The sequence below is a fragment of the Lactuca sativa genome, chromosome 5 (genome assembly GCF_002870075.4).
Source record: "Lactuca sativa cultivar Salinas chromosome 5, Lsat_Salinas_v11, whole genome shotgun sequence".
NCBI classification, from domain to species: Eukaryota; Viridiplantae; Streptophyta; class Magnoliopsida; order Asterales; family Asteraceae; genus Lactuca; species Lactuca sativa.
Genome location: NC_056627.2, coordinates 349,911,846 through 349,926,564, shown reverse-complemented (window position 1 = coordinate 349,926,564; position 14,719 = coordinate 349,911,846). Strand labels below are relative to the sequence as shown.

General features: G+C 33.3%; 1 protein-coding gene, 1 long non-coding RNA gene and 1 other non-coding gene across 3 annotated transcripts; all 3 read right to left on the bottom strand.

The window, feature by feature from the left end:
* Positions 1-668: 668 nt before the first annotated feature.
* LOC111878755 (uncharacterized) lies at positions 669-4,345 on the bottom strand. Its single transcript, XR_002845897.2, has 2 exons — positions 3,978-4,345; positions 669-1,049 (listed from the first exon to the last, which is right to left on the bottom strand). It is a non-coding gene; the product is annotated as an uncharacterized LOC111878755 (long non-coding RNA).
* Positions 4,157-4,259, bottom strand: LOC111878799 (U6 spliceosomal RNA). The gene has a single exon (XR_002845938.1). It is a non-coding gene; the product is annotated as a U6 spliceosomal RNA (small nuclear RNA).
* Positions 4,346-7,178: 2,833 nt separating the features above from the next.
* On the bottom strand, positions 7,179-13,046 carry LOC111878746 (B3 domain-containing transcription repressor VAL1). Its single transcript, XM_023875251.2, has 14 exons — positions 12,767-13,046; positions 12,399-12,566; positions 11,666-11,747; positions 11,473-11,583; positions 10,688-11,259; positions 10,075-10,177; positions 9,799-9,973; positions 9,557-9,696; positions 9,232-9,429; positions 8,802-8,851; positions 8,249-8,362; positions 8,097-8,164; positions 7,401-7,970; positions 7,179-7,319 (listed from the first exon to the last, which is right to left on the bottom strand). Exons 2-14 carry the CDS (start codon positions 12,515-12,517, stop codon positions 7,294-7,296), a joined length of 2,328 nt encoding a protein of 775 aa, XP_023731019.1. The 5' UTR covers positions 12,518-12,566; positions 12,767-13,046; the 3' UTR covers positions 7,179-7,293.
* Positions 13,047-14,719: the final 1,673 nt, after the last annotated feature.

Sequence of the window (14,719 nt, the reverse complement as noted above, 5' to 3'; positions counted from 1 at the left end):
AAAAAATTTACGATTTTTACTTTGAAAAATTTACCAATTAGAGCATTGTATTTTCAGTTTTCTTATTAAAAATACATTTGTTATGAAAAATTATCCTAATTAAAACATTGCATTTTTATAGTTTTTTTTTACTATTACCACAGCTTTACTTTCAAATATTTTTTTATAAAGACATCTTGTTCCAGAAATCTTTACATTTTTTACTTATCTAAGTATTTTCCTTTGAATAATTTACCAATTAGAGCAGTGTACTTTCAAGTTGTGGCTGCACTAAAAGTTCATTTTGAAAAACAAATATTTCTTTAATCATATATTCACATAATAGTAGAGTTAACACTCTACATATATTTAAATATAAACTCAACAATTTGCATTCCTACATGCCAGCCAAATAGGATCATGGAATGTAACAAATCGTTACATTATCTTTGTGATCAAAGCAATCATTAGATTCCAATTCCTTTGACAGATTTCATTCCTTCCAAACAACTTACGTTTCTATTTTTGATTTTTTACCAGGGTTGATTTTGGTTGTCTGCAAAGTCAAATACATTGCAATTGAATTTCTTTCAATGTGGAATTCAACAAGAATAGAAGTTAGACCTTGCAACATGTTGTCTTCCAAGCAATATGACTATTTTAGGGAACAAAAATTCAAAAATCAACTATACTCTAATAAAAAATTTCTTTTATTAATATAATCATAATTAAAGTTTGTAAAGAGTTTCAAAACCTCAGTTAAATAATTTTTACCTTAGAAAGTTAACTAATTTCATCAGTTAAACTTGCTCGAATTACACATAAACATAGTTACATACCTACACACAAAGCAAACAACATATAATGATACACATATTAAATTCAAAGCAAATTGACCAATATGCCCTTGCACTGTTTCTTTATGAAATTAAAGTTGCTCGAATTTTCTATAAACACAGTTTCATGCGTACACATAGTTTCATGTGTACACATAAAAAAACAGCATGGAATGATGTCAAAACAGCATAGCAAATAGACAAATATCCCCCTGCAAATAGACGAATATGCCCCTGCACATATAAACGCAGTTACTGTGCTGCCATTATTGGCATGATGTCAAAACTGGAATGATAACTCTCCATGCTTTATGTATTTACATCCGTCTACTAATACCCTTTTAGTTACTTTCATTGCCCTATGATACATTATATAATCCAAAATGTATCTGTAGATGAAATTACATTTGATTGGGGTATTTGCTAGGAGTATCAGTACATCGATATTATCATCTAAATAACTCTAAATAATCGTGTTTCAAAATAGATTTGAACTTTTTACATGGAGATAAACTATAAAACGAAATTAGAGGCATTTAAAGAAAGCCATTATACAGGTTCAGAGATTAGCTAATAAACTAACAATAATAATAAAAAAAATTAGAAAATCCTAAATCGTTGAATTCCCATTTCCTTGTGTTACAATATGTAATCATTGTAAACAAAGTTATTCAACCTTTAAAATTCCTTCATGTATAGAAATAGAAATCAGGGGCATTTAAGGAAAGACATGGTGAAATGTCCTAAATACCCTTATGTGCAAGTTCATTATCTAATAATTATTTAACGTCATATCAATAACCACTCTTGCTTCGTAAAATCAACCATATGTATCATCCCTACTATGTAATTAAACAATCCGATCAACCAGTTAATGTACAACAAAAAGATTAAAATTAAACTTTTCTGACAACAGGAACCAATGCATCCAATAGAGAACCAAATCAAATAATTAAAATGTAATTGACTAATTGGTGTCAACATTTCTTTCTTTGAGGCATTCTATTGAACACCATATATGCATTCCAACATCCAAAAGGCTTTGAATAGTAGACTTATATCAACAGGACCAATGCAGCGAAAATAGAACAAAATTACGTAGACTTTGCATATTCAAATACTCAACTGATTTGCAATAGAAGGTCACATTAAAACAAAATGCCCGTAGAACACACAAATACATTCAATAAAATCTATCATAATTCACGAAATCAATTTGCTAACCTTGTGTAGATGGTTGTGTAGTCGATTATGATTATGCAACGGAAAGGATTTGAAGAACAATCAAATAAAATCGGCTACTAAGAATAACATTACAATAAGTAGGAAATCGTATATATAACATCATTTTGAAAATATATTATGGAAAGGATAACACTACAGAAATAACGTGATTGATATCACGCTATATTGAATTCCTTTCATTCAAAATTGTATAAATTTGGAATTGTTATCAGAAGATGAATGATATTGGATTAAAAAGGGAAGGAAAGAAATATTTGTAGTGTGGCAAATGCTTGGAGAAGATGACATGTGGCACAAATCTTTTTCATTTATAAGGTTAGAAAAAAGAAAAACTGAACATATTCATGAATCATGAGAGAAACAACCAGATGAAGGCGTAACTAAAAATAATATAATTTTAAGAATTTAGATTATATCCAATTGGAGCTACATGACACAAAGAGTTTAGATATCCAACAGGAATACACCATGGGAAGAATGCATATTTTCGTTTACTTTTTTAAACTAAGAATCATACACTGTGAGAAGTGATCCCTATCTCTCAATTTTCCAGTCAAAAATCTTGTAAAAATCCGTTATAAAGCTTATTGACAATTTTAAAATCCCATGGCACTATTTGTAACATCATTGGTTGGGTTGACTACATCATCACCAATAACCACGTCTTTTGTTGCTTATCATTTATAGCAGCAAGTCGTTAAGTGAAAAAATAACTGTTGAAGATGATAGGGTCACAACTGAAGGTATGTCCAAAACCCTAAAACAGAAAACCAAAATCAAAGTAGAGGGAGGATGTGTAGAAGGGAATCACAACCAAATGAAGCAAGTATGGCATGACTTTTTGTTACCTTCACATAATATTACCAATCTCAAGATGTTTATAAGTTCGTTGTAAGAAAGCTATTAAAATGAGAGCCATACATAAAATAAATATTTCATAAACACAAAATTGGAGCTACTGGGTTTTCAACTAGCTAAATCCAATTCCTCAAACCCTAAACCTCATACTCTTTGAGACTTCATTGACCAAACATTAAGTTCATCATCCCACCATTTAGGACTCATTTGAGCATATACCTTCATTAAAAACACTAAAAACCTTTTTATTGTAAAAAAAAAAAAAAAAAAACAATATTGGTTTTCTTTAGAAATGACAAGATAAATCCAAAAAAGTCTATAATGGAAACCAAGGAAAACCAAAATCAAGCATGTAAAAATCGATCTCAAAATAGAGATGAAATGAATATTGAAAAACAAACAAATAGATGTTATAAATAAGGTTTTGATCTTTCTTTGTTTGATGCATGTTGAAATCATGTCTTATATTTTTTTTTTTCTAAATTTGATGCAGTTTGTTAGAAATCTTGTGTTGATTTTATTTTTCTTGTTGAAATCAAGTTTTTTTTCTGGTTTTAATCGAGGGTTGAAATTTGGAGTAAAACCCATCACTACAGAAAACATAAACCTATCAAATTCAAATGAGGTATAACACAAGATCAAGATTCAAGAACCAAACCAGATAATTTCAAGACCAATATATATGTAGTTACAGTAAAGCAAGAAGAATATCGAAGCAACAACAAACACTAGACATGAAGTATAATAAAAAATGCTAAATTCTTTCAAGCTGTGTCGATCGAACACCGATTTGAGATTCCCATCGCTAACAAATCGACCAGATTCATGAAACAGCTTAAACTTAACAAAAGTATCATGATCATAAATTGCAGTTTACTTGATAAAACAACTTCAAATACCCCAATTTGAGTTAACAATATGCAGAAAAATGTATTGGGAAACTGAACTGTCAGTGTGATTGAAAAACTAAGAAACTAAAGTTCAACACATCTGGTAGTAAGTGAACATACACAGCTTGAACATAGTTTCCGAAGACTCGACTCGAATTTTGATGCGTACCTCATCAAATCCGTTAATGGCCGCTTCACTGGTGTTTTCGTGAATACGATGTTGTAGTTCAACAAAAAGAATAAGGTAATCAGACAAAAAAAACGTCCAAACCGCAAACTCCGCTTGAAATCACTGTCAGATTAGACTGGAAATTAGGGTTTCAGCGAAGACGAAGAAGGGGTAGAAAAAAAAATTTGGACCATTTCTCGATTTGTGCGTGTCATCCTTGCGCAGGGGCCATGCTAATCTTCTCTGTATCGTTCCAATTTTATCGGATGTCCCCGAAGGGACGATAATGCTTGCAGAGCTTCACAATATAAACGACTCCCAGGCTCTTGTCCCTGTCGATATGGGACGACGCGAGTTCAAAGCTAACTATAGATTATTACTATTCCTGCTTTTGTATTTTCACCGATCAAATAAAGTGTTACTTTTATATTTACAAAATTATAAAATTACAAAATGAATAGCTTTTCTTAAATATATAAATATATCTTTAATTTTCTTTTTTAAATAACTTAAATTTTATTATTGAATTCTAACCTATATCTTTATTTTATTTTTGTTTTATATAATTTGTTAAATTTATGTTATTGAAATATTAAAACCATACTTTACAAAATATATAATTATAAATATTTTACTGACACATGGGTATTAAAAATAATAGCATATATTTATTAATTTATTAGTAATATTGATTGATAATTAACACTAATAAAAATTCAGTTAATGTATTTTGTTAAATATTAAGAAGATATATATGACATGATATATACATAAACAACTGTTCAAGCGATCTATCCATTTGTTGATATATAGTTAAAGCATTCAACTACAATAAATCTTTTAATATTATGATGAGAATAAAGTCCACAAAAATATAACCAACTTAAAAACTCAAATACGTTAGACATAAATTAGGGATGTTAAAGATTAAGTTTGAAAATTGTTTATTGATTGTCATAATCTTTTTGGCTTTGACATAAACACATCTTATACCACCGATCGTTATAATTTATTTATAACTTTTGACTTAAACTCATTTTACAGGATTAATGTTCAACTCGCTAGATGTAGGAACCAATGCGTTAAACATGAGATAGCATTGGTTTTGGTAATTAAAGGGGTTTCACCTATGGAGACACCAAGAGTGGTGTCGCTCTAGCATGAGCAAATGTTTACTTTGCTTTGGTAGGTGTCCATGAAATTGGGACTAAAGCATGACCATAAAAGTGCTCCCTTGTTCATGAACATGGATTGACTAGTCATGTATGTTATTTCTTTGAATCTAACTTATAGAATCATGGCTTAAATGTTTTAAGCTACCATTGATTTTGTTAGGCTTCTTGAGAAGTATGCACTAGTTGATGTTCAAAGCGAAAGCTACCTTAATCTAAGCATAATTAATCGTATGTTGGTGATAAATCATAAGAGGGGGATATAGTATTTATCACATAATTTGAAGTGCGGTTGTTATCTTGTTTTATCAATGAGTTCCACATATGTACATAAAGAAAGCTTTTGTGGGTTTTATTAGTTCAAGTCTCATTCGAATACTTGAAAAGTAATTTTGTTCTCGAGTTTTTTTAAAGAAGAAAAAGGGAGGAAATGAGAGAAAATGAGTGTTCTTGAGTTGTTTTTTCTAAGGAGGGGGAAGGGAAGGAAATGAGAGGAAATATGTGCTCTTGATTTTTTTAAGGAGGGGAAGAGAATGAAAGGAAAGGAAAGGAAAGAAAAGGAAGCATGTTCTCAAGTTTCATGTAAGAAAAGAAAGGGAAAGAAATAAAGAAATTGGGAAGGGAGAAAAAACTTATTCTTTAAAATTTTCTTTCATTTTATTTTTGGGATAATTGCATGGAAAAGGAGAGGAGGAAAAGAAAAATGAAGGAGAATGAAAGAAAAAGGTTAGTATTCCTTCCTTCCCTTCTTTTCTAACACCCCGCTCCCGAGTTCAACTTAAAGAGAGAAAAGAAAGGAAATGGAAGGAAATGAGAGGAAAGCAAGAGAGAATGGTGCTCCCGAGTTTCATTAAAAGAAGGAAGTGGAAGGAAATGGAAGGAAAACTTTCCCTCCTACCTTTCCTCCCGATTTGGGAGGATTTGAAAAGAAAGAACAAAATGTTTAACTTTCCTTCCATTTCTCTCCAACTCGGGAGCACAAATGACAATTTTTTTTTTCCTTTCTTTTCTCTTCTTTTCTCTCCTTACTTTCTTTTCTCTTCTCTTCTTTTCTTTGCTACAACTCGGAAGCGGGGTGTAAAAAAAACTAGAGAAGAGGGCGTAAGGGTCTTGGCGATTGCTATATAGTTGTGGGATTATACTATTAATCAAAGACTAGCATTTAAAATTCTTTACATTTTTTGTCCTAGAGTTTAACGGACAACTAATTATAAAATTAAATTATACAAGTAAACTATTTTACCGAAAAGCCATAAGCTTGCAATTCCCAAGGGATTCGATTCATCCAAATAGTTCCTGCCAAAAAAATTCTCTGCAAAAATGGTCTCTCTAACTTACAAAATGGACCCTACATGTAAAACAAATTATAAAATGGTCCCTATAATTTACAGAATAGGTCTCTGTACATAATTATTTTTACAGGTATGGTCCATATGTTTAAAAAATTACATAAATGGTCCTTTCCTACAAAAATGGCTCTTATGTTTCATATAATTATAGATATGGTCCCTGTCTATTAGATAATTTACATAAATGGTCCATGTGTTTCACTAAATTATAGAAATGTTCCTTGTTTTCTATTAAATTTCGGTTGACAATTTTCCAGTTAGTTTTGGAGGGAAAACCGGATTGTGGTTTTTTTGGTTAACTATGAACCATTGCAACTTTTGGAACTTGTGCTATAAATACATGACTAATGCCTTCATTTTCTTTTATTATTGTTCCATCTTCTTCACAATATGAATGCATTTTGTCATGTTTATTAGAGAAGAGTGTTGGATCGTTGCCTACATCTTCAAGATTCAAGGAGGTCCTTGGAGGGTTTTAGAACCTATCAACGAAATAATGGAAGCTAATTATCCTTAAGAACCTAACAACGATATAGTGGATGCTAATTATCCTTGAGGATAGTGTTTTTCACACGTCCTTGATTGTGTTTAGTTATTTCCAACTAATTGCATAAAAGGGATAACCTAAATTTGCTTTTAAAAATAACCAGTAAAAAAATAAATTACAAGGCAACGAGCAATCAACTTAAAGAGAATATATATATATATATACTTATATGTATTTAAAGTGTTACGTCACTCATCTTAACACATATAGAAGCAAGAAGAAAAGGGAAAAGCCAACTGATTCTTGTTTCATAAAAGCTCTAGATGTCCCACTCCTGTAGGGTAAAATGGTAAAATAAACAAATATTTAGGAAAACCGATTTCAACAACTAAACCCCAGAACCAGAATCAACTACCTTCAATGACCTTGTTGGTTGTTATAATAGGCTCCTCTTTCATGTCGGTTGTACCTTGGGGTACAAGTTTTGCAAGCATGTCATGCCACTCTGGAGGGATCTCAGAAGCACTGGCAGTAAAAGCTAGCATCATCTCTTCTTCCTTTGGGTCACAATTCAGATCCAATTCTTGACCTTTATTGCTACTCTCACTAATCACCTCGGTTCCAATTCCAACCCCTTCGCCCGATTCCATTCCGATGTTAACCGGAACGGATGATTTCCGGGCCTCATCGGATTCCTGTTCCAATAGGCGTTTCCGCTTACGTAGCATTAGGGTTTTGAAACGCCGCCTTACTGTGGAACAGACATTGCAAATGCAATTTGGTTTGTGGTTTCCTTTTCCACTCGGGGGTTGAATGCATACGATGCAACTGCAACCGGGTCGATGCCGCGGGTGTCTTGTGGTGGCGCATGCTTCATTAGGGTTTGCTCCTAATACTGCAACCGTGGCTAACGCGTCCAATCCGGTAGGCTCTACTTTCGGTTCTTGGGTCCCACAATTTTCCGCAACTTTTCGCTTCTTGGATTCTGTAAAAGAATAAGTAAAAATCAAAAGTTTCAAAGATTAGGATATAGTGTTTGTTATAAACATAGTACAATTTGTTTTGTCATGTCATGTACATGTACAGTGTAAAAGAGTAGTAGGATTTGTACCCTTGCCAAATTTCAAGATTCGGTTCAAATCTCCTACTCCTCTCTCCTCAGGGGCTGAACAGGAACACCTGGAACACATATTATCCATTGTTGGATTACATAGATGATATTTAAAAAATTAAATTGGGCAAATAAGATAGATAGATAGATACCTGTTTGGATCAGAAACATTATCAGAGCATGTCCATTTGGAAGGAATAAGAACATCTGAAGGTAACTTTCTCCATTTGGAGCAACTATCACATTGAACCCATTGTTCTTGTAGCCTAGAGAACAATTATGATTAATTAATTCCAAAAAGAAATATATATTATATACTTAAGAAGATGAGTAAATTGCTTATTTATGCAATATGAAGTTGAACTTGTTAATCAATTATTCAACAAAGTGGCTCTTATGCAACCATTTTTAATTTAATAACAATTTAAGCATTATTTTACCAATTTGGTTGTAAAAATTGGTAACAAGTAAAAATACATAAATTGATCAGAAATCTACTCAGCTGCATAAACTAGTGAAAAAGGGTAACTTTGTTGCATAACTAATACACCATTCTTTACAGAAAAACTGTTAAATGTTGACTTTGGGAGTCAAATGTGTTACTTTGAACTTCAATTTTGACTTTGTGAGTCAAATGCTAAGCATATTTTATACCATGCTTGTTAATATTTTTCAACTGCTCTAAACAATAAAAGAACACATTACCGGGATGCATTTGTTGTGAATATGGTCTTCTTGCCAAAAACTGGTGGTTCCTGAATGAAGCCACAAACCATTAACCCAAAACATAAAACAGCTGAAAAATCTAAAAAGGTTAAAAGAAAGAAATAGCAACATACTTTCATTGATTTGTTTATTATAGCATTGTACTTTTACTCCTTCCTATTACAACATTAAACTTTAAAAAAAAATGCACCCAATTATAGCAACATCATCCAAATACAAAGCAATTTTAACTCCTATAATTGGATAGATTTTTCAAAGCATAATGTCCTAACAAGAAAAAAAATGGAAATACAATTTTCTAATAAAAATAAATGAAAGTAGGATGCTATAATACACAAATAAATGAAAGTACATTGCTATTTCTTGCATTTACCCCGATCTAAAATACGACTTTATGTGAAATACTTACATTGTATTCTTCCAATTCACAATTTTCTATCATGACAACTGTTGGCTTAATAGAAGGAGGTGGCCTGAGGAATTCCTGCATTTCTTCCCATGTAAACTTGAGCTCCATTGCATCTTCACAATGCATGTGTAGCCTCTTGCTTTTTGACCCTATATTTCGTGCCTTCTTTTTCTCATGAATCACTTCCTGCTCGATATTCTTTGCCAAAAAAAGGTAAATGTCAATAAGCAAAAGTGAAGTAAAACAAACAGAAAGATCCTTTTCAAATGAAAGTATGATGCTACAAGAGACCAAAAATGAAAAAAGGATTAGTGTAAGCACTTACTGTTGATAAGTTTTCATTCCCTGTAGATATAAGAGCTCCATCATTAGCAGTATTAGGAATAGTTATTAATTCAGCAGAAAATGGTGCCTTTCGAAATCCTATTATGAGTTTATCATCTGGTTCTAACCGACTAAATATCACTACAAAAAATTAAATTAAATTAATGAGAATAATGAATATCTGTAATTGCATAAAGATAATAATAAGTTAACTATAGAGTATAGATAACTGAAAAAGGATACCAGTGTCGCCAGCTTGCAATTGCATGTTTTGTATGCAGGGGGTTACGCCCTCTAAAACATACATTCGACTGTTGTTATTGGGCCAAAATCTGAACTGAAATGTCCACTCTTTCCCTTTTATATCCCGGATCTTTATTGGTAAACCTTCTGATTGATCTATAGCCGGAAAATATGCCTGCAACAACATTTCATTATCAGTAACTTTGAGCTTACAATACAATCAGATAATAGAAATTTAAGGAAAAATTAAAAGAAGAATCAAGAATGTAAACCCACTTCAGCACATGCTTTTGGTAGAACCAAACGACCAATTCGACCAGCATCACTTGCACTCAGAACCTTCTCGAATAGCGGAGTAACAGTGCAGTTTGAATTCAAGCTAACACAATCTCATTAAGGCAACCAAAAAAAAAACTTTTTTTTACATATGTCCACACAGGAATCTTCAGACCTCGTTTTTACACTGGGATTGATGTCAATGGGACAAGAATTGCAATCTTTTTGTCCCACCCAAAAAGGTGGAACGAGGTGAGCCATAGACTCGCTCTCGATCTCTCGTTTGTCAAAAGACGAAAACACCCTCCTCGTCCTCATCATCAAAAAAGAAACCCTAGAAAACTTGTCCAGTCCTGTTCCATCCCATCAATTTATGTGTAACAAACGCACTGCGTTTGTTACACATGCCATGATGGAACAGGACTGGACAAGCTTTCTAGGGTTCTTTTTTATGATGGGGACGAGGAGGGCGTTTTCGTCTTTTGACAAACAAGAGATCGAGAGCGAGTCTATGTCTCACCTTGTTCCACCTTTTTGGGTGAGACAAAAAGATTGCAATTCTTATCCCATTAACATCAATGCATGTGTGAATATTAATATTAAGAAAGGATACTCTCCAGATATTTGCAAAAGTTCTTGGTCAGTGATCTTTGGCCAGTACCTCGGAAGCAACTGACCGCGTCCCCGTCCTTCAGCCGGTGGTCTAGCAACTAGATTATCCGCACCCACCACCCCTTTGTTTGGCTGTGACTTTACACTAACTCCTGATTTTGATGGTTTTGGACGAGGTTTTTGCTCTTGTTTGACCAAACCAGCTTTTTCTTGTACTGCAGCCCCATTATAAGTAGGGAGTATGGAACTAATGGAAGAACTCAAAGCAAACCCTGAAGATTGTTCATATGTTGATTTCAACCCTAAATTTGGTTTGGTGTTATCAGGTAATTGGGTTGGAAAGATTGAAGGCAAAGTTAATGGTTTCAAAAAGCTTGAACCAACATCTTTACTAGAAGAGGGTGTCTTTTCATCTTGTCTAAATTGAAGACCAATGGTTGAAGTGGAAGATGTGTGTTGATGCTTCTCTAACCCTTCCCTTGTTAACTGTGTGAGCTTTCCTTTATCAAAGATGGAGGGTTGCCAGGTGGCAGAAAACCGAGCAAAGCCATTTGGAATCTCGTTAACAATCGACTGAAAGATTTGAGACATCAAGTACAAGACTTTAGATTTCCACGAATTGGGTTCATTTGGGTTAAATCGTATCTTCAAGGGGTCAAACAGGTAAATTTTAGAAACTTAAAGGTGTTTCATATTGTTGCAAACTGGCAGAAGATGTTATTGTGTTTGATATTTACATAATGTGTATCAATGCATGATAATTTAAGTTATTGAAGAAAAGATTACCTGCTTTTTGGGTTGGATTGCCTTGGCTCTTAAGCATTTTATACACAATATCCCTCCAAAATCAAGGCATTCATGAAGATATTTTGAAACAACGCATCCACAATGAACAGGCTACAATGAAAGAATTGGTGAGTAGAACAGATAATCAGTATGTAGGCTTATAGATTTCAAGAATTGTGGAATCTGAAATTACCTTCTCACAAGAATTGCATTCTCTCCAACCTGACTCATTAAGGTGGAAGCGTTCACAGTAGCGTACATTATCATATACAGTTCTGCACTCCACATAGATCACATAAAAGAAAAATATAATCCACAAACAATTGATGTAAATAAAACCGGATGTATAAATGAATAGACAAATACCATAGGGACAACTTCTTGATAAAAGATTAGACCATCTTATAAATCTCATGTCATTATATACCTTAACCCAAACAAAATCATTTTTTTATTATCTATAGAAATTATGATCGTATAAAGATAAAGATCAACAAGAACATAGTCTTGATCCAAGGTATTTGTCATAGGGCGTCAATACAAGCAAGAAAAGATAAGAGAATGTCCACCTTCAGATATGAATCATGAACGTAAATACAAGTATGAAAAGTATATTGGGGTGATTTTCGGCGAAAATTATTGCAAAAATGGGTAATTTTGGACATTTTTGAAAATGTGAATGCAGAAACAACAATCTTTTTGGCATCTTTTGTTAGAAATAGATTTGGTATCATTTTGCAAGAAAGATGATTTGTTTGCAATGTAGAACAAGTTCAATGCTTTGAAAAGTGAGCTCAGTTCTTTATTAGGGGTTTTTAACATCTGAATTCCTTCATGACTATGAATTATGTCAACACCTGTACATAACGCTGATCGTGTAAATTTGGGAAAAGGCGAAGGGTAAAATTGGGATCAAAAGTGCATACCCGCAGGCGTAGCAGAGAGTAGCAAAACCGCCGGCTTTCATGGGCCAACCTCTCTTCCATTGAGAAGTCGTCGTTGCCCCGCACAATCCGTTCATGCAGATCCTCGCCGGCGACGACATTTGACCCTCAAATATCTCTAATCCAAATCTCCAGATCTTCTTCTAATATCTATCCATGCAAAAACCCCAATTTAAAACCCTAATAAAATTCATCAATCGGGAAAAAAAACCCAATTCCCTTAACAACAAATATATCACAAAAAACACTGAAAATCATCGAAGTTCCAAAACCGGAGCTGATCGACTAAATAAAAATGCACCCTTTCATACACGCACACACATAATAGTAACAGATTCTGAAAAACCTACTGTGTATTTGACGGTTGCTTGATGAACTATAGAGAGACAATTTGAGTTGGTAGAGGCATGCACAAAATGCATGCACGACAGTTTGATGAAAGAAGGCTTGGGATGAACTTGATCAGGAGAAAAGACTTCTACAGTAATTTAAAATTGGGGGTTTGTTGTAATTGAATGCTCATGGTGATTATGAAGTATTCAAATTCATGGCATGTTATTATTATAAGAGCAAGCGAGGATTTCGTGGATTTTTATGAAACTTTTCTTTTCCATCTTTCGTATTAATTTCATTTGACCTAAAGAGAGTTGAAATTGGGTTTTTCACATGCATTATGACATGTTTAATGGCTTATCTTCTTTCTCAATAAATAAATAAATAAATACATAGAATATAATTCATATCATAATAAAAAAATAGTTTTAAATTTTTTTTTGAGAGGTGTCATTCTAATACAAATTTTATTTAATATTATGCAATGTGTGCTTCTTAATTTTAAATTTGCCCCCATGTTAAAATTGAACAAGACAAGTTTCCTAACATCTACATTTCTTATATCATTAGAGGATTAAGAAACAAAAGGTTTTCAAGAACTTACAACTGAAAACTCACTACACAAAACCTAATCTACTCTCTTGATTTGAGACACTCAACCTAATCTAATCCAACAACCAGTATAAACTCATCTAAATCATTACACAAACAAAGAGTATAATCAAACTCAAAAATTATAGATGGACACCTGAGAGACTAAGGGACGAAGAGAAACCCTCTTTTAGAAACCCTAACTTTTGATTTGAAAAATATCGACTGAATGAACAACTCTTCATTCTCTCTCTAGCTATATACTGATCCAATCAATACCCGGACTAGACCTAATCCAAGATTACAATCCGCGTGCTTCTTTTACCTGCAATTTTTCTTTTACACCTTAAAGAATCTATTTTGAACATACAACAACCTTTTAACAATTTATATTCCAATTATCTCAGTAAGAAAAATAAATATGAGATTGTTACATATTTGTTATTTTCAACACCCCAATAAATCAAAAATAAATGTGGCTCAAAAAATCATGATATTATAACATCCCGAAAACGATAATAACATTTTTCATTTAAAAGTCCATCAAATCATTCATTAATTGTTTAAAATCAACACCAAGTCATAATACTCAAAACATCTGAGTACAATTATTTCAAATGTGGAATTCAAGAGGGAAGGGTGTTGTGTCATCACATTAGACTCTTCCCTTTCGAAACGGAAGTACCTAAAACCACAAACATAAACTGTAAGCACAAAGTTTAGTGAAGTCCCCAAAGTACCACATGTCAATCATACAATTGGGTTTAACATTGGGGTGTAATCCAACCCAATATACACATATGGGCCCCGCTCTAGGGCCTCGCCCTTGGTGTATTTCAACCCGATCAACACATATGGGCCCCATCCTAGGGTCTATTTAATACTACAGTGGGCCCCGTCGTGGGGTATATTTCAAATAGAACATATTATAATGGGCCCTGCCCTGGGGTGTATATCAACCCAACATACAATCACATATACACCACATAACAACTATCATTCTAAGTAATACAATAATGGGCCGACATTGATGCCTTCGACCCATATATACAGTGATAAGATTCACCTCACAGATATATGAGTAAACTGAATAATACGCCGTTCTGATATCAACTTTACCATTCACCTTAATAAATTCAGTGGCACAAACTCAGCATACAGGTCAAAATACCTAAAATACCCCTAGGTCAAACCCTATTAAAAAACCAGGTCAAAGTCAGCTGAGTCAACCGAGTTGACTTAGTGAGTACGCGGGGCGTCTATACGATTGACCAAAAGTTTGGGAGTTAACCACATACATACATCGTACCCCTTGGTACGTCTAGCGTACGCGACTGCTCACCACTTTAACCATTAAGTGTTTAATCCTTAAGCACTTA